Below are 26,670 nucleotides of genomic sequence, written 5' to 3' on the forward strand. Positions count from 1 at the left end.
GCTCCCTGCCTGTGGCCTGGGAAAGCAGTTGAGGACGGCCCAAAGCCTTGGGACCCTGCACCCATGTGGGAGACCCGGAAGAGGTTCCAGGTTCCCGGCTTCGGATCGGCGGGCATCGACCCGTTGCGGCTCACTTGGGGAGTGAATCATCGGATGGAAGATCTTCCTCTCTGTCTCTCCTCCTCTCTGTATATGTGGCTGTAATAAAATAAATAAATCTTTAAAAAAAAAAAAAAAACCTGCTGTTAAGCTACCATACCAAGTAGCTTACAAACAACAGAAATCATTTCTCACTATTCTGGCAGCTGCAAAGCACCAAAGCAAGGCAAATTCACTTTTGTGAGGCCCCCTCTCCAGCTCACACAATGTGCTGTGTTCTCACATGATAGAAGGGCTCTCTTTGTCTTCCTTATCCATTCACAAAGGCTCCACCCTCGTGACCTAATCACCTCCCACACCCCCAAACCTTCTAACAGCATTCCCTCAGGGCTTTAGATTGCAGGGACCAAATTTGAGGAATGCAAGCATGCAGACCGTAACACTTGCTGTATTTTTATTTTGTCTCATTTTGTTGTAAAACAGTGAGAACTCTGCCATTGATATAGGGGCCCTTGCTCTAAAACTTTTTTTAGTATTAATTTTTCATTCACTTGTTAGCAAACTAAAAAATAACCAGAGACTGTATGTGACCATCATGAAATCCAATCTAAAGAAATTATATTTTCTACAGACCCACTTTTGATTAGAAAATAATTTATAAATTTATCATTTACTCAATATGCCACAAGAAATCTTGTAGAAACATATTTTTCTCAAATAAATTACAGCTTCATAGCTTTTCAGTTTATGATGATTAGAGTAGAACCATCTATTCCAATGAATTTTTTTAAGATTTATGTATTTTTATTGAAAGACTGACTTATAGAGGGAAGAAGAAACAGAGAGAAAGATCTATCTGGTGCTTCACTCCCCAAATGGCTGGAGCGGAGCTGATCTCAAGTCAGGAGCCAGGAGCTTCTTCCATGCTTCCCACTCAGGCGCAGGGTCCCAAGGCTTTGGGCCATCCTCCACTGCTTTCCCAGGCCATAAGCAGGGATATAGATGGGAAGTGGAGCAGCTGAGACATGAAACAGCACCCATATGGTATCCCGACACTTGCAATGGGAAGATTAACTAATTGAGCCATCACACCAGGCCCTATTCCAATTATCTTTCACATATAGCTGAATTATAAATTAATTTACAAAGTTCAAGAGAAATTATTTATTTCACGTAATAGAGTGTAAACAACCACTTTCACATCTCATTTGAGTCAAGGAACAGAAAGCATTTTCTGTATATCTACACTAGTAGAGATTATGGTGTATCAATGAACTGTTTAAACACACAAGTCAGGTTTTACATGGATTGCTGTAAATTGCATTAACAGGAAAGCCCATGTTAACATGATCTGTTTGGATTAAGAACCTTAATTTATTCAGTTATTGAAAGAAACAAGTGTTCTGAAAATGTTCTGTGTGGGGGAAAGGCAGGAAGATGGAGGAATCAATGGGCACCGAGCTAAGTGTGGCCATGACATGGACACAGGACTTGTTTTAGACTGCACAAACACGCCTGTCGGCTGCAGAGGCTCCACTTCTGCACTCTGCCTTGTAGGAAATGTGGACGCTTCATATTTCATAGTTTCTGAACTTTCTTAGGAGTTCTGAAGGTGCATCCCCAGACCAGCGGAAACGTAGGTGCCACCAGTTCACATCAGAGAAACCTTTGGAAAAGAGAAAAAATTTTTTTAAAGATTTAAAACCAAATGAAGAAAACTCAAGCTTATAATAGTCAAACCAATTGGGTTTGACTATTAGAACTGTAAGAGCAAGTCTTTGACATGAATGATAGATACCTAACTGAAACAGATTAATCTAAGCGACGGCCTTGGCCTTTACAGGCACTTTTGGAAGGTGAACCAGCAGATGGAAGGTCTCCTTCTCTGCCTCTCTGAAACTCTAAACAAATAAAGCTTTTAAGTAGAAAAAAAAAAACTTAAAAAACAAACTTTCAAAAAAATGAAAGGTCAGTGGTGAAAGATCCCTGGAAATATAAGTAGCTGAATTCCATGATCAGTAAGAATTTTTTTTTATAATAATAAACAATATTGTTGAAAACTAGAGAAAAGACAGTTTTCTTCCTTGGGAACTAGCAAAACTTCAGCAAGCAGTTTGTCATCATTTATCAAACTCATAAAATGTATGAACTTTGACCCAGTAATTCTAATTCTAAAAACTGAGGATCCAATTATTTATTTATAAAGATGTTTAAACATTTTAAAACTCAAGAAACAATTTAAATCTTCATCGTTAGAGAATTGATCAAAAGCCTTTGACATCATCATTAACAATTTTTTATATTTACTGTCAGAAAAACACTAAGCACATTGATAAGTGACAGATAATTAAAATAAATTATACAGTATAATCTCATTTTCAAATTCATTATGTATAAGTGCTTACATAAAACTTTTAAGTTTAAAGGGAAATATCCCAAAATGTTATCAGGGGTTATCCCTAGATATTTGGATAGATGTGATTTTCATTTTCTCTACTCCTTTTTTTACTTACTTTTTTTCTGCAAGGAACATGTATGTTCAGTATGTTTTTTGTGTTTATAATACTATTTGTGAAAGAACAAGTTAAATAATATGTAAAATATGCTCCCATGATTTTTGAAAATATTATATATGTATCATCACCACCAGGGGCTGCTGGAGCTTGGGCGCCCTGCACGGTCCTAGGAGAAGCAGCTGGGGAATTGAGCCTCCTACTCCCGCCCTTGTTGTCTGGGGTCTGCAGTCACAGGACACGTTCCCTGGCACTTGCTATCTGTCATTTGATGCCAAGAGGCTTTACTGCCAAAGAAAGACCTTTGGCAGTCTCCATGTGTAAAGTTGAGGATATGCCTGAGCACATAGGGACCGAGGGGATATGGCAGGACCCCAATAGCATCTGCTACATTCAAATTTTCCTTTCTTCCATCCATCAGTTTGTCCATGTGTCCGTCTTTCCTTCCTTCCCTTACTCCCTCCCCCCTTCTTTATTCAAGATGTTTCACAAAATTACTTGATTATAGAATTGTACTTACCATGCAGCATATTTATTGTATATTTAAACAGAAAGAAAGTAAAAGTGAAATTGTTAGCACACTGGTTTTTCAGTGTTGTGCTCCATACCTAACTGGTTGTAATCAAGAGTCAGAATACGGTGAGAACTATTTGGTGGTTCCTTGTCACAGAAAAGACATCAATAAGCAAACTGCTAGAAAATACCAAGTACTGCTTGAGGAAATTAACAAAGATGCTGAAAAGTAATATATGAGAAACCACAGAGGGCTTGCTTGGTAAAGCTGACAGAAATAATATTTCTTAAATGCTGACGTTATGAAAATTCACCCTGCAGGAAAATGAAGTTACAAATAATCATGCAACTGCACTTTGATATAGCCACTCAGAAGAGCCACTCAGAAGAGCCAGTATCTCTTAAACAGCATTAAGAAAATGTTATCGAATGCAGCCTTTGGCAGAATTGTAATTCTTCTCCAAGAGCAGCTTCTCAGAACTGTGATCTTCCCTCCCCTCCACCACTTCCCCCTTAAGGCACAGAAAGAGCTTACACTTCATGTGAAGGCTTCAGAGCTGGCACCACAATTTATCCTGAGTAAATTATGAGAGATCTGTACTGTGGAATATATATATAAGACATATAGTCTTATATTATAAAATATATAAGATCTTATATATAATGTAACATATTAGATCTTACATATAATATTAGATATTATATAAATACATAATATATAAGAATATTATATACATGTTCATTCTCAAATAAAATGAAAATACATAGAATCCTTGAGAATAGCTTAAGTGGGGCTTCAGCATCAAACCTGAGTGTTCAACCCTCTGAATCCCAGTCCTGGGGAGCTTAAATTGCAACTAAGCATGGCTGAGACACAAAGCACAAGGAAGCCCCTAGGGTTCAGGAAGCACAGAACTGAATATCTAGGACTGAAAGGAGGACAATTTGCATGTGTGCATCATGTGCATGCAGTAGTGTAAAAAGGCTGTGTGTTTGCTTAAAACACTGTTTTTCTGGAATCCAGGCATCTGCTTTGATCTGTTCTATGATAACCATTTCCAGCTATCTGCCTGATACAATCAGTGTGTGGACTCTTCAGAAGGATCTCTTGGGTAACTAGCAGACGCTTAACTCAAACTCCAGACTTCATTCCCAGAGAGTACAGCATGCACAAGTTCTCCCCTCAACAGATAGGTCTGAAGTGATTACTTCTAGAAAGACTATAATTCATCACAAGCTCCCGTTATTTTCATTCTCTATACAAGTGTTCAAGGAACATTCAGGAACCTTCCAGAGAGAGGCTAACTTAATGGGGCACTGCCTAACAACAAACAGGAATCTGAAGGACAATTGCCACATGTGCATCCTACACACTTACACTAAGTAAAGTTCAGTTGGCTAGATAAGATGGTTCTGTTCATATGCATAGATTTCAAAACCTTTCTGCACAAAAATAAATGTATCTCTTAATTCCATTTCCCATGAACTTTCTGGCATATGTCATATAGGCAAAGAGAGAAATCATACATGATAACTCACACTGAAACCAGGGCCAGCTATGTAAGAATCACTGTTCTAAGCATTTTGCAAGAATCTGCCCATTTGATCCTGATGGGAAGGTACTGATACAATCCCTGTTTTAGAGCTGAGAAAACAGTTGTGAAGAAATTATTAACAGTAGTAGTAGGTAATGAGTAGTAGGCTAGGAAGTAGCCTCAGGGACTACAGATGTTGGGAGCCAGGAGATGGACTTCTGTCATACTGTTTCTGTAAGTCACTGAGTATCTCCAAAGTACCTACAGAGGGGCTTACATCTCAGGAGAATGCAATGTCTTGGAACATAGTCTGAACCTAGATTGCCTTGGTTCAGGCCCTTCCCAAGCTGAGCAGCCCAGGCTCAGGATCCTCAGGTCTCAGGTTTCTCTCTGTAAAACGACAGTGACATTGGTACCAACATCACAAACTCATGACAAGGGTCAAATAGCATATGTAAAATTGTTATCAAATGAGGTGATGTTCCTGCACAGAGTGAGCATTCAGTAAATGTCAGCTAGTGTTAATAAAGCAGAAGACACTCTGAGAATTGTCTCAAGGCCTCCCTTGCACAAAACGTATATATCTTCCAGTTGTTGTGTCAGTGCTAAGTATAACCAATCGTCAGGTTTGGTATTGTACAGATTGGAACAGCTTGAGAAGGAGTGCAATATAAACCAGGCCCTTTAGTTTCAGACCTTCTCTGTTCTGCAAAGTTATTTGACACAACTTACCTGGAGAATCTGGATTTTGTTGAGAGATGAACTGATCTGGGGACTCACACTCTTTCTGCTTCATTTTTTCTGTGGTTGAATCCATTTCCTCTTCCTTTCTTTCTCTTTGTTCATTCCGTTTCTCATTTTCGATCTGTTCTGTATGTGTCTGAGCAGCTTCTTCCAGCATCAGATCCTTTTTACCTCTAACGGCCCAATGCATTGACTAGATTAATAAGCAGACACATGAAAATCATGTCAATATTATATGGTTTTTTGTTTAAAGTTCATTATGTGTAACAGCTGACTTATAAGAGCTTCTTTACAGAATGTTAGATTTAACTATATGTACTAACCAGCTATTTGTCAGTGAGCCCAGATATTAATCAATCAAAATATTAATTAGTCCTTACTGTTTTAGAAGATCAGTGTTCTAAGGAAACATCCATATCATGGTACCTGGTATCAAGGATCAGCATCAGGGAGGTAAAAAAAATGATGCAATTTCTCAGAAAACTAAATACAGATTTACTATGTAAGAAGCAATTCTAACCGTAGACATATATAGTCCCAGAATGATTGAAAATAGGTGTTGAAACAAACTGGAATATAGATGTTTTGTAGGAGCACTATTCACAGTAGGTAAAATACAGAAACAACCCAAATGTTCACAAACTGATGAATGACTAAATTAAAATGTGATTATATATGTGTGTGTGTGTGTATATACACACACAATGGAAAATTAGTTATAAAAAGGAATAAGTACAAAAATGTGTTACAACCTTGTTAAACCTCAAAAACATTTTAGTAAAAGAAGCAGGCCAGGTCAAAGTAGGTCAAACATTGTGTAATTCCATTTACACTGTATCCATTTACATAAAGAGAACTTTCTAGAGATAGAATGTGGATTAGCAGTTGCCAAGGCCTAGGGAAAAAGGGAGTAATTGCTAATGGTTTTTCTTTACAGGTGATGAAATGTTCTGAAACTACAACTGATAATGGGTAAGCAACATTGTAACTGTAGTTCATGCTACTGAGCTGCATGCCTAAGTGATGAGTTTTGTAATGTAAATTTGACTACAGAAAAAAAAATAGAATGAGGCTGTGTCTTAGAATATGCTAGAGATTAAGTACTATTGTCACTAGTACTATTTAACTACTTGATGTGGTTTCAATGAGTTCCTCAAAGTTCCAACCTTGAAAACTTTAAAAAATTTGTATATTTATTGTTTTCAAAAGCAGAATTACAGATAGGCTGAGCGAAGGGAAAGAGAATCTTCCATCGTTGGTTCACTCCCCAAAGCCACAGGGTGGAGCTGTTTTCCCAGGCAAATTAGCCGGGTGGAAGTGGAGTAGCTGGGACTCAAACCAATGCCCACGTGGGATGCCTGACTGCAGGCAGCTTGGAAACTTAATCACCAATGTAGCAGTGTTAAGAAGTGGGCCCTTTAAGAAGTGATTAGGTAAATGAATCCCTGTTGCAATCACAATCATGCTTCCTCTGATGAGGGGAAAGGATACTAGGGTCATTAGTGAAAACACAAAAGGAAATTTGGCAATTCAGGACCCAAGAGCTGAAAATGTGAATGTGTCATAAGAGGGACAAAGGGCCCGCATGGGATGCAGTAATATCTGTGCTCAATGCATTTCTCTTAAAATCAGAGTGTCTGTGGTTTACCTTAGATTGGTGGTGGGCACTAATGACTCAACAGCAGTAAACACAGTGAGAACCTTCAGTGGGAAGACAGTGGAAGATAGCCTGAGAATAGTCTTACCCATGATTATGAGTAAACCTGAATAAGTGTTTCATTATTAGACCCTAGGATCTGCCCATTCCAATTAAAGAAATACTCAGAGGACATACCCAAACTGTGTTTAACCATATGTATCAGTGCTAGTCAAAGGATTAATGTAGAAATGATTTTAAACAACTTAGTTTGCTGGGACAAGCCTAAAAAATCACTCATTTCTGTGTCCACAGGGAATACTTCTCAGTCCCAGCAGGGTGCTAGACGCTCAGAACATTTAGCATCAAGCCAACTGGTCTGTTGTGGAGACACTCGTTTCAATAGAATGGGCATCAAAAAAAAAAAAGGTAGTGAAAGCAACTGACACTAAGAGGGAAGGGAATGGTCCATACAACAAGTCATAAACTACACAGGGCAGAATGCTGGTGTATGTGTGGAGAGAGCTAACACTCAACAGACATCTAGCCCAAATGCTAAGGCCACTAATTCTAACTTCTGTGAAACTGGTATGAAATTATGCTACCTTCATAATTAGCTATTTTATCACCAGATTTTCTTTTTGGGTCTTTTTTTTCTCTCTAGGAAGTCATTCTCTTACATTCTGTACATTGCTCAATGCTTAGAAATAAAATTTATCTATGTGCCAACAAACATTGGAACAAATAGAAAAATCAACTGGTTTAGATAAGTCATTGATCAGTTGAACAACCACCCCAAATGGACTGGTCATGGTTGCCCACGATCACCATGAGTAATCTTTTACTTGCCTCAGTGATTTCTAATCTATTTTTGGGATAACAGCCTTTTCAACAGGTCCAAAGGTGTGAATTGAGCACTGTGTTCAATCTGTCCAGTTAACTGTGGCCATGTGAGCCTAACCGGAAGCTTCCCTGGGAGTTGCTGACCAACTGGACTCCCCTCTAGGACACCTAACCAGGCCAGGAGCCCAGAACTAATTAAGACACAAACAGGTCCATGTGGAAGTGCCCGGAAGCCCCATATGTCCTCCCAGAAAGTAACCAATTCATCACAATGTTTTTATGGCCTCTTTATAAAATGTGGCCAGGGATAATTTTAAATTCACAGGAATTTCTCTCTCTCTCTTTTTTTAATGTTGTGCTTTATTTTGAATATTGGTTTGTACCAACCATGGCCCTAAAATCATCCTAGAGCTATTCCACTCTAGATTTTAGAACAAGAGGGAGGACCATTCACACCCTGGATCCCTTTGGGTAAATTATTTACCATAACAAGATGAATTTCTATAAGATTTCTTGGGATAGAAAGATCTTTCTTTCAGGTTATCTCAGGATTCCCCAAAGATAAGGATTGCAATCCCTCATCCCACACATACCTTTTTAAAATCAATACCACATGTCTAAACCTCTGTGTCCAACATATTCACTGACCTGAGTGAATTCTTAAACTATTTTTACCATGTGAACTATCAGGAGGAATTTCTAAAAGAAATAATGAAGAGATATACTTGGAGGAAAAATTACTAATCACAATTTAATCTCTTATGGATGATATGGATGTGTCTTTCTTGAAGCTGTGGCTCTTTGGGAAAATTGTCCCAAAAGAAGTTCCTGTTCCACGATCTTGTATACATTGCTGCCACAGTGAGCTGTGATTTATCCTGCTTTGTAGGCATGAGAACTAATATGGCTACCAACCAGTGCTCTTCCTTCCAGAGGGATTATATTACTTAAATCAACAGAAATATAGAAGGGGTGGCTACTGCAATACAGTGGGTTAAACTGCTACTTGCAACACTAGCATCTCATATCTGAGTATCCAACTTCCTGTGAATATGCCTGAGAAGGCAGTATATGATGATGGTCCAAATGCTTGCACCCCTGCCACTCAGCTGCAAAACGAAGATGGAGCTGTGGGTTCCTGGCTTCACTTGACCCAGCCCAGCTGCTGCAGACATCTGGGGAGAATACTAGCAATTGGAAGGTCTCTTTTCCCCTTCCTTCTGCCCCTGCCATTTTACCTTTCAGATCAGTAATTTAAAACAAAAAAAGGAAATAAAGGAGTGATCATGTAAAGGAAAGATTTTATGAGATTTAACCATCAATACATATGTGGGGCAAGAGAACATGCAGGTACGTTTAAGATAAATTTCAGTGGAAATTCAATTCCTAAAATTACATTTTATTGGCTGACCCAAACAGCCTAATGGAGATGTTTGTGTACAAATAGAGAAATAATGATTCATTAAAAGAACAATACTGAACATGTAAAACTATTGATTTCTCCAGAGTAATAAATATGAAAGGATAAATAATGAAATGCAGAGAAAGCAACACTTAAAATGTTAGAAAGTGATGAGATCCCACATGCAGAAGTAACTGTCAGGAGTGTAACCAGAGGGGCCAACAGGACAGTTGACCCCAGAATTCTGGCAGATAAAGTCCAGAAGAGATGAAGCTTAGTACAAGGAATTCAAGGTCCACTAAGGAAGACGAACAAAAGGAAGTCAGAATCAGCAATCTTTCACCCAAGGAAGACAGGTGAGAAGAAAGATTGCTGCTACTCTAAAGCAGAGCCTTAAATCTCATTTTTGTATCACTAATAACAATAATCCTGAAGCCAAATGCTAGCCCAGCAAAACTGTTTCAGCTTTGTCATGAAGACAAATGATGCAAGCAGTAAAATCCAAAATGTAATTACCTTAAGCCTTCAAGCAGTTCATTTTCTTTTTCAGAGAGAGACTTATTTGGTTTTATTTGACAGGCAGATTTGCATAGAGAAAGAGAAACAGATCTTCCAGCCACTGGTTCATTCCCCCAAACAGCTGCAAAGTCCAGGACTGAGCCAATCTGAAAGCAGAAGCTTGGAGCTTCCTCTAGATCATCCATGTCGATGCAGGGGCCCAAGGACTTGGGCTATACCTCACTGCTTTGCAAGGCCACACACAGGGACCTGGATCAGAAGTGGGGCAGCTGGAACACAAACTGGCACCCATATGTGATACAGATGCTACGGACAAAGGATCAGCTTGCAAGGCCACCTTCCCAGCCCCAAAGAGTTCATTCTTAATCTACGTTTGATCTTAGCCAAAAGGCTGAAAAGCGATCATTCTTAATCTCCCATCCATGTACTAACCAGGCCCGGCCCTGCTTAGCTTTCATTCAGGGTGGTATGGCCGTAGACGATCATTCTTAATCTAAACTCGAAGCAAAAATGCTATGTTTTCAGCAGGAAATTAGTGTTTATAGGTAAGCCATTGCGAGTATAAATTAAAGCAGAGATTTGGAGAACAGTTTTTCAAAAATCCATAGCTAATTTAATATTAGCTGTTAAAAATTAAGTGACAACATTAAGTGGGTGATCATGAAAAATTAATTATGGGTGCTGGCATCATGACATAGCAACTAAACCTCTCCCTGCGATGCCAGCAACTCATAGGACTGCCAGTTTGAGCGCTTCACTTCTGACCTAGCTTCCTACTAATGGCCTGAGAAGGCAGTAAAGGAGTGCCTAAGGCCCCTGCCATTGGAGACCCAGAGGAAGGTCCTGGCTCCTGGCTTCAGATTAGCTCGGCTCCTGGCTTCAGATTAGCTCGGCTCCAATCATTGCAACAATATTAGGGGGGCAAACCAACAGATGAAAGATAACTCTATCTCTCTCTTTCTTTCTCTCTCTCTCACTGTCTCTCTCACTGTAACTCTGCCTTTCAAATACAAATAAAATTAATCTTTAAAAATGAATTGTGAATTGAAAGATATTAAAATAGCAAGAGTCACTAATTCATTTGCAGTTAAATGTGGTATATTTAGGGGACTGAAAATATGGTTGTCCAGAGTTGGTATAGCAATATTTATCTAACTAGTATCATTACAAGTTTTGACTATCAGAGGTACTTTCAAAACCTCAAGAAAAATAGGATTAAAAGTTGACTTTGGGAACTGCCATTGTGGCTTGACAGGCTAATCCTTCAAGCACCAGCATCCCATACGGGCCAGTTTGTGTCCTGGCTATTCCACTTCCCATCCAGCTTCCTCTTGTAGCTTGGAAAAGCAGTGGAGGATCACCCAAGTGCTTGGGATCCTATACCTGCTTGGGGGACCAAGAAGAGACTCCTGTCTCCTGGCTACATATCTGGCTCAGTTCTAGCCACTGCAGCCATTTAGAGAGTGAACCAGTGCATGGAAGATTTTTCTGTCTCTGTTCCTCTATATATATTTGCCTTTCCAATAAAAAAAAAATAAATTTTTTAAACAGTTGACTTTAGTGCAAAAAAATTTTTTTAATTCAAGCACATGAAGGGTGGTCCTCAACAAAACCATGGAAAATGTGTATTATGCAAAACTATGAAGGAATTTCAAATTTTGCGTCAGTAAGTCTGCCATTATAGCACAGTGGATTAAACTGCTTGCAATTCAGAAACATCATATCAGAGGGCCAGTTTGAGTTCCATCTGTTCTGCTTCCAATGTAACTACTTGCTAATGCACCTGCAAAGGCAGTGGTTAGGGCCCTGCCACCCAAGTGGGGAAGCTAGATAGAGTTCCTGGCTCCTAACCTGAGCCTGGCCCACTCTGGTCCAACCCTGGCTGTTGTAGGGAGTGAACCAGTTCCCCCACCCACCATAACTATCCTTTTCCAGTAAATCAATATTTTTTAAAGATGGCATCAAAATGAATTAATCTCTTTTCTATTAATTTTTCAAGAAAGAGAGAGAGAGAGAGACAAAGAGCTCCTATCCATAAGTTCATTCCCATAATGCCTATAACACCTGGGGCTGGGCATCTGGCCTGGTGGCTAAGACATTCACATTCCATACCAGAATGCATAGATTCAGTGCCTGACTCTGGCTCCTGACTCCAGCATTCCCACTAAATGCAGAACCCAGGAGGCAGCAGTTGGTGGGTCAACTTGTTGGTTCCCTACCATCCGCATAGGAAATGAGGATTGAATTGGCATTTGGGGAGTAAATTAACACACTGGAGCTAGCTCACTCTATCTATCTAGCTAGCTAGCTAGTTAGCTAGCTCTGCCTCTCAAAATGAATTTTAAAAAGAAGAAATAAGATAATAGGCTAGTATAAACAAAAAAGATAGCAATGACCTTGCAATCAATCCAAATTTAGTAGTAGATGCTGAACTTGAGAAGGAAATTTATTAGCACTCCGGAAGCAGAAAATAGAAACGGGGAATGTAAGGAATTAAAGATCATGCAAAGTTTTCATGAACTTCTTGAAAGCCCCCTTTCATTTTTGAAAAAAACGAACGGGGCCCAGCGGCGTGGCCTAGCGGCTGAAGTCCTCGCCTTGAACGCCCCGGGATCCCATATGGGCACCGGTTCTAGTCCCGGCAGCTCCACTTCCCATCCAACTTCCTGCTTGTGGCCTGGGAAAGCAGTGGAGGACAGCCCAAAGTTTTGGGACCCTGCACCCGCGTGGGAGACCTGGAAGCGGTTCCTGGTTCCCGGCTTCGGATCGGCACGTACTGGCCCGTTGCGGCTCACTTGGGGAGTGAAACATCAGATGGAAGATCTTCCTCTCTGTCTCTCCTTCTCTCTGTATATCCGGCTTTCTAATAATAATAAGTCTTTTAAAAAAAAGAAAAAGAAAAAACAAACGGACTGGAAAATGTGGACACAGGTTCTCTGGCACTGATGTATTGCAGTTAAATGTGGTATATTATTCCGGAGGAATTCCCCTCACGGGGTTTAGTGAACATTGAGTTATATCCTTAACTCTACCAACTTTTTGGTCCCCTCCATCCTATTGCTTCTTTACACTACTTACTGAGTCTGCTTCATGAGCAGCCTGACCGTCAGACATTCACATTATCCCAGAAAGAAACTCACTGTTTTCACTGAGTCAGTCAAAGCTTCCCACTGCTGAAACGGCATTGACATTTGGCTCCTTCTCCAGTGGTCATAGCGGGCTCGACTCTCTTCATTGGTCAAAATCTCTTTTGCCTTCTGCAGTTTCTGAAAAGTCTCCACTGGAAAACGAATCAAGAGATGAACATCTGTCTGTTGCAGGATTACTTTAAATTCCAAAAGCACCAAATGCATGTCGCTAGAATCATGTCTCTGCCATTCACCAGCTGTGTGACTTTGGGGTTCACTTAGTAGAAGCTTTAGTTTCTGCACTTGTAAAAGTCTCTCATACCAAACAAGATCATGGGAGTAAACTGCGTAACCCACAGAATACGCCCTCCCTCTGCTGCCCGCCCCACTACCCACCCACCCAGGGATGAGCCAGGTGATGTTCTGGGTGCTAACAAAATAGATGAGAGCAACAGACACCAGTGGTGGAACAGAGAGACATTTATAGACATTGGACTGGAAATCACTCTTTGCTAATACTAGTTGTAAGGGAGGGTAATGACCAGCCAAGAGGGATTTGTGACTGAAGAAAGACACTCAGGCAAGAAGGATGACAAAAATTTAGAGGAAGTAGTAACTACCAGTGTGGCTGAAGGATACAGATTTTAGGAAACAGTGAGAGGGATGAGGGCCCAGTCATCCAGGACTGTAAATTTTGAGTACAGTAAATAGCTTGGTAAGAGCACAGCGGGTGGTAGCTTTGTCTTTGAGCTATATGCCCATATGACACACAATAGAAAACTTCCATTACCCAAAGTCTCTTCTGTCGTCATCAAAGTTAAGAAAAAAAAAATCCTCTCTGGAGGTAGTAGTAATTATTGAGTTAAAGATGTTAAACATGAGGGTATTGGAAACTACAGAAAAGCAAACAATAAAAAGCATCTTGCCATAGTAACTAACCTGAATGAGCAGTCCTGTGCTGACAACAGTGTCTAGTTATATAAATAAGCTGTCACTTTTTCCAACAAGAATAAAAGCTGATTAAATTATCACCAGGATGCACAAGCCAGCTACTACTTCTGCTATGGACTGACTCAGCAGCATTACCAGAATGAAAGAAGCCCTGCTTAGAACTATTCTGATGTCAGTCCTCAATAACAATGGATAAGCAGAAGGCAAACAAGATTTTATCTTTCCTGTTACATGGCTTTTCCTTTTTCCATTCTCTTCATCACGTTTAATAAGCTGAGTTTTGATTTACATCTGTCTTTTAATATACCAGCTAATCAAATGAGTCACGCAAGATCAATAGTTACCAGTTCTAGGTAGAGAACTCATTATGTAAGGTTATACTTAGGAGAATAAATTATGCTAGAATCCTTGGAAAAGATTCAGATTTAACTCCTGGGTCTACTTTGAAAATATAGATTCTTTTAAATTCACGTTTCTCAAGATAATTTTTTATCAATCTAGTCACATTTAAAATAGTTTATAATTATTTGAGAAGCCATAATAAGTCAGACATTCTTTGTAAAAATTCTGGAGAAAAATACAACTGGTAGCAGTGATTTTTCTGGAAGGGAAAGGCAAGAAGACTAGGTTTTTCAGCATTGTTCACTGTTTTTCTGTTAAGGATGAAAAGCAATAAAGTTTTCCCCAAGATGTACATATTTACTTGAAAGGCAGAATGACAGAGAGAGGGGGACATAGAAATGCAGTTCCAGATGGAGTTCCTGGCTCCTGGCCAGCCACAGGTGTTGCAGTACTTAAGGAGTGAACCAGTGGATGGAATCACTCACGTGCACTCCCTCTCTGCCACTCACCCCCTTCCTCTCCTTCTCTCTGTTTCCCTGCCTTTCAAATCAACAAATCTTTAAAAACAAATAAAATAGAAAGCTGTGCTGACCCAAAGGTTACATCAAGTTTCAGCTGCAAGCCCAGCAGAGGAAGATATTGATGTCTGTGTACTTTTGCATTTTAAAGAATGTTTACACAGTCCACTGTTTCTCTGAACAACAAACCGTGAGGCAGCTCACACAGGAAGATTCCTATCACTATGGCAACAGAAAGCTGCAATGGTTGCACAGTGGTTCATCAGGTATCCCAAATGGAAATTGTCAGGGACAGAGAAACAATTCAGAGTCATTCTCCAATAGAAAAGAGCCTATGAAAAGAATAACCCGGGTGCTCACTTTGGCAGCACATATACTAAAATTGGACCAATACAAAGAATAACCTAGGGTAGTGGTTGTTTTTTAACTATTTATCAAATGTTTATAATTTTATGCTTTGATACCTATCTTATATTAACTCCAGTTCAGACAGGTATTTAGTATCTCCCAAAGAAAAGATCATTCATTTATTCATTCATTCACTCATTCAAGAAACTGTTTACAGGACAGGTGTCTGGCCTAGCACTTAAGGCACCTGCTTGGATGCTCACATCCCATTTCTATATGACTAGATTGGATTTCCAGTTCTAGCTCTTGATTCCAGCTTCCTCTTCACATACACCCTACGACATAGCAATGATGGCTCAAATGATTCATTTTCTCCATTGAGTTCCCAGATCCCGGCTGCTGTCCCAGCCTGAGACCATTACAGATCTCTGGGAAGTGAACAGCAGACAGCATCGTTGTCTCTTTTCCTCCTCTCTCTTATCCCCTTCTCTTCAAATAAAAAAATAAATAAATAAAAGTTCGAAAAAAATCACACATACATGTACATTATACTCATATAGTCTACGTCATCATCAATTTTAAGTTATACCACCTGATCTGAGGATAAAATCAGGGAAGAAGGGCCCACTGTGGTAGCCTAGCAGCTAAAGTGCTCGCCTTGCACATGCCAGAATCCAATATGGGTTCCGTTTCTAATCACGGCAGCCCCACTTCCCATCTAGCTCCATGCTTATGGCCTGGGAAAGCAGTTGAGGTTGCTGCACCTGCTTAGGAAACCCCGAAGAATTTCGTGGCTCCTGGCTTCAGATCAGTTCAGCTCTGGCCATTGCAGTCACTTGGAGAGTGAATCAGCAGACAGAAGATCTTCCTTTCTATCTCTCCTCCTCTATGTATATCTGGCTTTACAATGAAAATAAATAAATCTTTTAAAAAAAGATCAAGGAAGGAATAAACAAGAGACTCCAAGTGCATTGGCAACGTTTTAAGCTGGTAGTAGACGGGAATCTGTAATAGAATGCTTTATTTCCTTTTGTATATATTAAACCTCCTACTTTTCCATAATTAAAAAAAAACCTGTGTGTGAAGCAGTTAAAGGAATGCTGTCAGAACCATCCAGCCATGAAATGATGATGGCTCACCTACGGCAGTGATGGGAAAAATGGAGGGAAGAGGACACAGTGGAGAGAGATTTGGAAGATGACTCAGTGCTGGGTCAGAAGACACTGGAGACTGCCTGTTCAACTAAGTGGATGGTGGTGGCATTAAGGTGGAGAAACAGAAAATGAAGCAAGGCTTTACACAGGGCATGAGGAGAACAGCAAGCCCAGTGTTGGACAGAGTGACTTTAAAATGTTCCCAAATGGAGAGTCTGAAGACGGGGAGCAGCAGCTGAATTAAGGATAAATTGGGATCTGTCAACAAACAGCTGTGGATAGACACCACAGACTTTGATTGGGCTCCAGGGATAGTGGAGGGTTCAAACTCAAAAGAAAATTTAGGGGGTGGGGGAAGGTAGAACAACAGAGAAGGAGTCACAAAGGAGACCAGGAGCAACCCCAGGGGCTAGAGGAAAACCATGGGCATGTGTTACCCTGGAGGTTAAGAGTGCTTCAAGGGGAAATATATGGGATAATGAACTTCACACAGTTCACAAAAAGTGGAAACAAAAACCAAGTTTATTTTGGTGTAAAACAAATTTGGAATCCACATGTACACATGCAATCAACAGTAACAAAATTTGATGTAAACTGAGGGACTAACCAGAAACCATTGAATTTGGCAAGCAGGAAAACTCTGGCTCGGTTTTTTACAAAGGTGACGGGGAAGTCAGAGTGAGACAACTGAAACATGGGAGAGAATGGAAGTACAGACGTCATCGGGGGACTTGTGTTTCTGGAAGTTCAGCTTTGGAAAAAAGAAAGATAGGAAAAGGGAAGGAACGAAGCAGGCCTTTGAAAGACTGTTGATAAGGTGGAGGAATCCACCATGGTGGGAGGGTTTGGGGAGGGGTGGGAGAACCCAAGTATCTATGTAACTGTGTCACATAATACAATGTAATTAATGAAGTTAAATAATAAATAATTAAAAAAATTTTTTTTAAATAAAAAAAAAAGAAAAAAAAAAAAGACTGTTGATTTGTTAATATTTTTTCAAGCTTGAACAGACTCAGTATATTTAAATGATAATGATATGATCATAAAGAAATAAGAGCATGAACACATGGGGATGTATTCAAATCACTCAAAATTTTAAAAAGGTGGAAAAGGTCCTACACAATCATCCCCCCTCCCACCTTCTAACACTAAATGAATAACAATAAATTCTGGCATTAAATGAAAGAATAAGTTTGAACATAGCAGATAAAAGAACACTTATTATTCAGATTCTTTTTGAGGGTTGTATATGCTAAGTGCTTTGTTATGAAACAGACATTGTTAAGTGCTTACCAGCTTTGGAGTTTTCTGGATGTTTGTCAGGGTGACATTCCAAAGCTCTGATCTTAAATTCTGCCAGGATTTGTTCAACCTGAAACAAAAATCAGTGTTTAAATTAAAGAATCCAACTTAAATGACATGAAAGAAGAAAATGGACATCAGCCCTCCCCAAAACAGCCATGACTAACCAAACTTTTCACTTTGATACTTACATTTCTAATATAAATGTTTACACTAAGGAAAAAAATCCAGGCTCAGCATAATGATTCAGTTAGCTAATTCTCCACCTGCAAGTGCCAGCATCCCATGTGGGCATCAGATCCTGTCCCAACTGCTTCGCTTCCCACTAGCTCCCTGCTTATGGCCTGGGAAAACAGGAGGATAGCCTGCATGTTAAACCAGGAAGAAGTTCTTGGCTCCTGGCTTCAGATTGGCTCAGCTTCCATTACTGAGGTCATTTGGGAATGAATCAAAAAATGAAAAATCTTTCTTTCTGTCTCTCCTTCTCTCTGTAAATCTGTCTTTCCAATAAATAAACAAATAAATAAATCTTTAAAAAAATAATCCTTGGGGCAGGTATTTGACCCAGCAACTGGGACACCTGCTTCCTAGGTTTGAGTGCTTGGGTTCAAGTGCTGGCTCCATTCTTGATTCTAGTTTAGTGCTGATGCACTCCTTAGGGGGCAGCAGGTGGTGGTTCAAATTCTTGGGTCCCTGCTACCCACATGGGAGACCCAAACTGAGTTCATGGCTCCTGACTTTAACCTAAGCCAACGATCCATCCATTGCCGGCATTCAGCAAGCAAGCCAGTAGATGGAAGCTCTTTCTCTGTTTCTGTCTTTGCCTCTTTTTTTAATCTCCCTTTCAAACAAATTGAATAAATAAGTTTATGAAAAATTTCAATTAAACAGAAAGTTCCCAATAAAAGCTTCCATTCAAACAGTAATCTGTAATGACAATCTAAGTTTCTACTACATGTAGATGATAATTCAAGACACCTATGAGCTCAGTGTGTTTAAATATTGAAAATGGACAGATAGGAGTCTCTAAAAAATATATAAAATGCATGTTCGTAAATCTGAATTCTTTATGAGTTATAAATTATTTATTTTAAAACATCTTCTTTTCTGGCCTTTAGTCCCTTTCTTTTTTATTAAGATTTCAACATTAAATAAAAAGGACATGATTCAAACGTGATAACTTTTTTTATCAATTAGAAACTTAGAGAATTTTTAATATAAAAACAATCTCTAGACCAAACTTAAATAAAGTTTGAAGGCCATTCACAATTTGCTTTGATTTTGCTTACTCATCTAATGTCTATTAATATGAGTTATAAAGACTTGGTTTTATTAATCATAATTTTAGTGACAGACTCAGGAACTAACAGTAGTTATGTGCTCTTAAAAGTAATTCCTTTTTAATTCTCAGTTTTGCCATGGTACTTTAAGCAAGTTACATAATTTCCAGTTGACAGTTTCCTCAGGTGAGCAAGATAAATAGACAACTTAATGTTAAGTTTGGTCATAGTAAGAACTTGGTGTAATAGTAGCTGTCATTTAAGTATCTGGTTAAGTAACCCAAAGTCATTTTGCTAATTACTAGAAGAAATCTTAATTTTTATTCAGACTTTAAATTTATCATCTTAACCACTGTCATATAAAAACTAAGTCTATAGTTATTCTTAAGTTAATCTAATTCTTTATATAACCTAATTCTTCAAGATTAAGGAACTACTACAATTACTAATATTTACTAATCACTAGCAAATCATCTCTTATCTGAGAAGTGAATTCTCAGGCAACTCAGACTAATAATATCATAAGATTCATGGGAGAAGCATATTTTTAAATTTTTTAAATTAGCTTTTAACAGACTCCGTGTGATGTGTAGATACAACGCCAAGAACATAATGATATCCCCTTCTTCTCTCACTCTCTGCCTCCCACCCTGCTTCCTTCAGGGAAGCATGTTCTTATCAGCTGCATGTCATCTTAGTCAGCTCTTATTTAAAATTTTTCATTTATACAAAGTCAGACTGTGTTTGATAGGAAAATGTGTAAATCCCAAACAAATAACTCTGTTCTTTCCCTTGTTAGATTTCTACTGAGAATCCGTGGAATAATGGGAAGAAACTGACTTTCTGTTAGAACCATAATTAGTGTATGTTCCCTCTTACTGTGTCCCTTTCTTGGCCAGCAGTCATCATAACCCAAATAAGTAGCAGAAGCATGATAATTAGACTTATTTTAAAGATTTTTAAAAGAGTGTGATAGTAAATCTTTATAAATTAGAATGTAATATATAAATATTCACAAACCTTCCGAAAAAAATGTATTAAAACAGAATAAAAATGTAAACCTGCCTTAACCCTTTCTACCCAAGATAGTTTATCCTTTAAAATATATTTTTTACTCTTATTATTATGTATACCAAGAATGTGTATGTGTATGGTGGCTTCAGAATAGCCTAAAGGGATAACATTAATGCTATCAGTGTATCAAATGTAGGAAGTTTTAAGTTTTGTTGCTGCTGTTTTATTTTTATTTTTTTTTATTTTTAATTTTTAATTTTTTTTAAAGATTTTATTATTATTATTGGAAAGCCGGATATACAGAGAGGAGGAGAGACAGAGAGGAAGATCTTCCATTCGATGTTTTCACTCCCCAAGTGAGCCGCAGCGGGCCGGTGCGCGCCAATCCGAAGCCAGGAGCCAGGAGCCAGGAACCTCTTCCGGGTCTCCCACGCGGGTGCAGGGTCCCAATGCATTGGGCCGTCCTCAACTGCTTTCCCAGGCCACAAGCAGGGAGCTGGATGGGAAGTGGAGCGCCGGGATTAGAACCGGCGCCCATATGGGATCCCGGGGCTTTCAAGGCGAGGACTTTAGCCGCTAGGCCATGCCGCCGGGCCCTGTTTTTAGTTCGCATTCTATTAAGAAACATCCTGGCATTAATTAGCATGTGGAAGAAAAATGTACCAAAATGGGCAGTTCTCAGTAGCACTAGATATGGGATCATTATTTTCTTTGTTATATTTTCTGGGATTTGCTAATTTTATATTTAAAAGAGATCTGATTAGTCCAAATTTGCCTTTTATTACGTCACATAATTTCACTGCCACCAAGTTAGTCTCAAACCCCCTCTGCAGAGCTGAGGAAAGTGGTTGGTTGGTCTTGGGTGCCTTCTATTTGTCTCTGGTCTCCCCACCTCCTGTATCCAGTGCCTAGTGCAGACCATGGGCAACAGTAGCCTCCACACCTAGGTCCACTAGATCTTGCCTTCCTGATCCGAAGTCCAAGAACATGGATAATTGCCTACTTATTGGCCAGCAAACATACTGGCCAAGTTCAGCTTTACTAAAAGAAAAGCAAAGTTCAACTTTACTCATAATCAGATAAAAACAAACCAACCCAAGGGTGATAAGGCCCAGTGTTGCCGAAGATAGAAATGAACAACCACATGGCAAGCAAGCAAGATCCACCAAAGGATGCTAAACTCAATGGATAAATGTTTGAGGACGCTCAATATAGTCTCAAGGTATCAGTCAATTACAGAAGTAAAACTCATAACTCTAATGTAGAAAATCCTGATGGGAAAAAAACCCTCACAGACCCTACTTTAGTCATGTTATCAGGGTCAACAAGACACATCAACACCATGTACTCCTCATACAATCCACTGAGAAAGGTCCAAGATAAATACCTAAGTAAATGCAGAATTTTAGGTGAAAAGATCAAAGCCATATTTGATTACATTCTGCAAATAACTAACCAACAGTCTCAAAGTGACTGCCCAGTCACTTTGTGACACACATGAACAACAGAGAAGGGAGGAGGAAGTGTCAAATTGCAGGAAATGAGAGGAATGTGACAACTCAATAATAAGGAATACTGGTTGGATTCAAGGACAGAAAAAGGACATTAATAGGAAAACTGGCCAAGTTAGATAGGGCCCAATTTATGTTAGGGATTAACTCACTCTAGCACACAAAATCTGGCCTGCTGATTCTTTTTAAACAGGCAACGCTTTTTAAAGTCAAGTCAACAATGCCATGATGAGCTTAAATAGCAGCATGTTAATCTTCTGTTACTAAAAGACTACATTCCTGTAATATGGGGGAAATGGTGAGAGAGAAACCTGTGGAGAGAGAAAGAGGAAGTGTAAGATGGGGAATCTCTATCCCTGCAAAAATGTTTCATGAAAAATACTAAAAATTTTCAGAAAAAGTGAATCTTAAAGTCTTACTGGAACAACCTTGATCATTCACTTGATCGTACAATTTCGGTGGCTGCCTTCTCAAACAGCAGAGCTGAGTAGTTATGACAAAGACCTAGGACCAGAGAAGTCTAAAATAGTTGCTCCCTCCAGGCCAGCACCAAGTGGGACAGGACACCGAGGTTGACTCCTGTACTGGAGTGCCCTGCAAGTTAGTGCCTCCTTAGCTTTGAGCCCCAAGCACCTTGCCTGCCCCAACCCTGGTTCTGATTCCTTCTACCTTTACCAAAAGAAAAAAGAATGGCCATCCTTTGGGTGAGTTAATAGTATTGTATCAATGTTAATTTTCTGGTTTTGATCATTATACTGTCATTAGATATAATGTCCACATTAAGGGAATCTGTGTGAAGGATGTACAAGAACTTTCTGTATTTTAAAAATTTTTCTTGGGCCCGGCGGCATGGCCTAGCGGCTAAAGTCCTCGCCTTCAACGCCCCGGGATCCCATATGGGCGCCGGTTCTAGTCCCAGAAGCTCCACTTCCCATCCAACTTCCTGCTTGTGGCCTGGGAAAGCAGTCGAGGACGGCCCAAAGCCTTGGGACCCTGCACCCGCGTGGGAGACCCGGAAGAGGTTCCTGGTCCCGGCATCGGATTGGCGCGTACCAGCCCGTTGCGGCTCACTTGGGGAGTGAAACATCGGATGGAAGATCTTCCTCTCTGTCTCTCCTCCTCTCTGTATATCCGGCTTTCCAATAATAAAAAAAAAAAAAAAAAAAAAAAAAAAAAATCTTTAAAAATTTTTCTTTAAGTTAAAATTATTTTATAATAAAAACCTTAAGAATAATGCAGAGTCTAGGATAAAATAAACTTACTGTGTCTCCAAGTGCACAGTAGCATTGTGAGACTGAAACAGAAACTAGGACCACAACAGCTTAACTACTCAGTACTAGGTTCTATTCTAACATGTCATATATCATCGTTCATTTGAAGTCTGTAACAACTCTATACAGTGGATACTATTTATCTTCACTTGCAAACTAGGAAGCCAAGGCATAAAAAAGACAAGTAATTTCCTCAAGGCCACACAGCTAGTAAGTAGCAATGTCATATCTGGACCCACACAGTCTGAGGTCAGTAAGAGAACTAGAAAAAATATGTAGCAGTTTCCATCTATCAAGTTTGTGCCCAGTTTTCAAACTCATACTCTTGAAATCATGAAGTTCTCCTAAAATTGCTACTGAAATTGTAACAAAATATTGACAAACCAAAGTGGGCACCATGGCACAGTGCATTCATCTGCCACTTGGAATGCCCACATCCCATATGGGAGTGCTGGTTCCCCTCCCGACACAAACCAAGTCTTTGACCCAAATCTTTGGTCTGGATGCAGTTTCAAGCTCCTGGCCTCAGCCTGGCCCAGCCCCAGCTGTTGCAGTCAGGCAGGGTATAAACCAATGGATGAAAGAGATTTCTCTCCTCACCACCTCCTCTGTCCCTCTCGGCTTCATGCCCATCCATCACCCTCTCCTTTCTTTTCCTCTCCCTGGATTTAAAGTATATGAACATAAAACCCAATGACTTTTAAAAAGTTAAAAATCCCATACTAGAGAAGATGCTTCACAATCCTAATGTGTGTTGTATGCATCAGTAAGTGCTCCAGAGAGTTTTATAGCATGTGTTTGTTGGTAAAATCCAATGATATAGGGAGGGAAGGTTGACTGGTACATTTGTTTAAAATGAGGGGTATGTTGTATTCTATACAACAGCACGGAATCCTCGCATGCTTAGAGTGTATCATATATGAAAAGTAGAACATTAGTCTTATTGCTTATTGCCATAATTCTATTTTCAATTTGTGAAGGATGATCTTTAAAAGTTTCTAAACAGAGACAACTTCAAAATTATTGTTCTAGAACCACTGAAAATTGTGAAAATTCACTTGGAGTTCAATGAATTTAAAACACAAACTTTAAATGAAGAACTATTTGCCAGAGTAACACTTTACTATCCCAATTTAATTGTTATAAATAAAATAAAAGCATAAAATTTGGGTATGAAGAGGTTTTGTCAATTTTTAGAGCATCAAATATAGGAATATTTAAAGTAAAAGAAATCCATTCAATATAAATCAAGTTAAGAAAATATACCGAACAGTCAAAACTGACATAAAATAAGAAAACAAAACAGAAAAAAAGGAACACATGAAAAGTGAAAATATTATTACCAGTCATTCATAAAAAGAAATGACTATTACCTGGATATGCCATGCCATTAACAGATCCAGAAAAAGGAACACTGAGACAGTCATTTTATTTTCCTTTTAAAAGATGCCACAGTGTGTGTGTGTGTGTGTGTGTGTGTGTGTGCCACAGTGTGTGTATGTGTATGATTATTCCCAGGAACCAAGACATTAAACTGTATTAAATATTACACATAAACAATGGATCTTTTTTAGTGGATCTAAAAACGAATCCTCCTTCTTTGTAGGCTAAAAAGACAATAGCTTGGCTACAAGAAGACTGACCAAATCATTCAAGGATATAATGACCCTTTCTTTGTAATCCAATGCATATTTTTGAAAGCCCAAATTATTAAACTAATCAAGTGAAGTTGTGTTCCTGTTATTTTAAATAGTTCCTTCAACACTTATTGGGCAATAGGATAATCCAAAGTCTGAAGACATATGATAAAGTCACAATATGTCTTTCCCAACTGTTACAAGTAGTCACCACCTACATAAACATGCGAGCAACACAGCTAAAAGAGACTTCTAACCTATTCTCTCAAAGGTTCTTTTATTTTTTAATCTTCAGGATACCTAAAATAATTTCTCAGACAAAACTAGAAATTTTAATCCAATATCACATCCTATTCTCAAAACACAGCTAACCATACTTTATTGCTAAGCCTTTGTTCCTATGAAAAATAAATAATTATGAAAATATTTTGCTGGAAATATTTATTAGATTTTATTTTTAAGCTTGCCATTTAAATAATATTCATATGGTCATAGTTTTAACAGTGAAAACAAATTATGTTGCTTATATAACATAAAAATATGATATGTATATATTTTTACCAACATAATTAAATAGTATCTACTGATTTAATAGCAATGACTTCTTTTATTGTCATCTCAGTACCACTTAAATGATTTTAAAATTCATAATAAATAAAATATTTAATAAGAAAATAATTCAATCATGATAAGGCAGTAAAGCAAAGTATCTTCTATCCATTAAAATATATTTAACAGCAGAGAGAAAACTTTATTATGTTAATGAGTAAAAAACAGAAATCAATGAGTACATTTAACAGACTCACACAATTGTCTTCAAAATATAGAAATAAAAACTAGATTAATATGCCACAATATTAATAGTGTTACCTTTGATAGAATTGTACATTATTTTTCCATAAGTTAGAAAATTCCTATAAGAACTACAGAATTTTCAGTTTATTTCATAAACCATCCCTTCAAGAAGTAATTCCTATTTTGCAACATGAAACGCTAACATAAAAAAGATGCTGATTGACTTATCATTTAACTGCTCACAAAAAGTTTGCATTTTAAAAATTTTAAAACCACTAATTTACTAAAAATGTAACTTTCATCACAATTACAATATGAATTAGAAAATTAAATATATAATGTATGCAAACTATGGCATACCGCCATCAGCCATTACAATAAATTTTCTGATATGGATTATATTCAGTACATTGTGAAACAAAGCAAATGACCATTTGCCAGAATAAACAGTGTTTAATCAGAAGCCTCCATAACACTGCCACACAACACAGTTCAAGAACCCAACATTTGAATCCTTGGCGGTTTTTAGCCAAAAGTGCTTTAGAAGTCAAGGTTTTTAGGCAATTCAACTAAAAGTTCTAAAGCAGAACTAAACTACGGTGGTGAAAAAAGCACCGCGTTATCTCCTGGCTTACCGAAGACAGTTCATCACATCCCAGTAATGTGTAGTAATCTTCGCCGTCTTCCGACTTGTAATTCAGTATCGCATCCATTTAGATTGTAAATCACCTTTTCTTCCCGCCGACAGACACTACGAGCTCTACACTACCAGGAAACCCTCTTTAAATCTGAACTAGAGCAGCCCGTTCTCAACGACAAAAACTAGCTTTAAGAGCGACCAGCAGTCAATACCGCAGATGTCACGAGCCCTTTGTCAACACTACCTCGGGTTGGCTGTTTACAGAAAAGAAGGGGCCGGGTGCTGGCGGTCGCAGTGCTGCTTGGGATCTGTAGTTTGAGTTTGTGCCAGGCATGTCCACAGGTGAACAGAAGCAACTCATATTCACAGATTCCCCCCAGTGATCTTCAGCACCTCTCTTTGGTTGTCATTTTCCCTTTCTTAAGGTAAAATGTAAAGTCCCTTGGTAGGAATCTTTAGATTTGTTACTAAAAGTCACTAGTGTGAGTGCTTTTTGGAGTGTCTAAAAACGTTTTATAATATTAAAAGCAGTTTCAGCATAATGGAAGTAAACTAAGAGAATTTTCATCTCTGTGATAATGTATTCACTTTGTATCCTGTAGGACCTACTTTGTGTTCAGCAAGTTTGTAGAAATGAGGCAAACAACACAAACTCTCGTTCTTGCAGAGAAGAATTAAGGTAGACCAGAAGCATGGAAAGAAACACGCTCATTTAAGATCATGTGCTGTACTACCCAGGAGATGGAAGGGGCAGTGAAAATGTCTGATTAGGGAAGGTGCTGTGCCCTTCTTTTGGATTGCCTCTCTGCAGCCCAGGAGTGTCCCCAGCCTAGGCAGAGACCAGGGAAGCTGTCTGTATAACTGGCTGTTGGGTTAGCTGTAGCACCTACCAATATAAGCTGGAAATGGGGGCAAGCCGGGGAGAGGCCTGGCTGTAGCACCCTCTGTAGCTACAGATGCTCCCCTGCTGGGCCA

General features: G+C 38.9%; 2 protein-coding genes across 5 annotated transcripts in view; one reads left to right on the plus strand and one right to left on the minus strand.

Annotated features, from left to right (window-relative positions):
- The window catches only part of SIRT1 (sirtuin 1), a 108,759-nt gene that overhangs the window by 21,130 nt on the left and 60,959 nt on the right, over positions 1-26,670 (plus strand). The gene's annotated exons all lie outside the window — the stretch shown is intronic.
- Positions 552-25,907, minus strand: DNAJC12 (DnaJ heat shock protein family (Hsp40) member C12). Of its 4 annotated transcripts, XM_004583422.3 has the most exons (5): positions 25,691-25,907; positions 17,539-17,617; positions 12,945-13,084; positions 5,393-5,597; positions 552-1,765 (listed from the first exon to the last, which is right to left on the minus strand). In XM_004583422.3, the coding sequence occupies exons 1-5, from the start codon at positions 25,766-25,768 to the stop codon at positions 1,671-1,673; spliced, it is 597 nt and encodes a 198-aa protein (XP_004583479.2). In that variant the 5' UTR covers positions 25,769-25,907; the 3' UTR covers positions 552-1,670. The 4 variants fall into 4 exon arrangements, with proteins under 4 accessions (XP_004583479.2, XP_058527694.1, XP_058527695.1 ...); XM_058671711.1 differs by lacking the exons at positions 17,539-17,617; positions 25,691-25,907 and adding an exon at positions 14,880-14,970; XM_058671712.1 differs by lacking the exons at positions 17,539-17,617; positions 25,691-25,907 and adding an exon at positions 14,818-14,955.

The sequence above is a fragment of the Ochotona princeps genome, chromosome 13 (genome assembly GCF_030435755.1).
Source record: "Ochotona princeps isolate mOchPri1 chromosome 13, mOchPri1.hap1, whole genome shotgun sequence".
Classification (NCBI taxonomy): Eukaryota; Metazoa; Chordata; class Mammalia; order Lagomorpha; family Ochotonidae; genus Ochotona; species Ochotona princeps.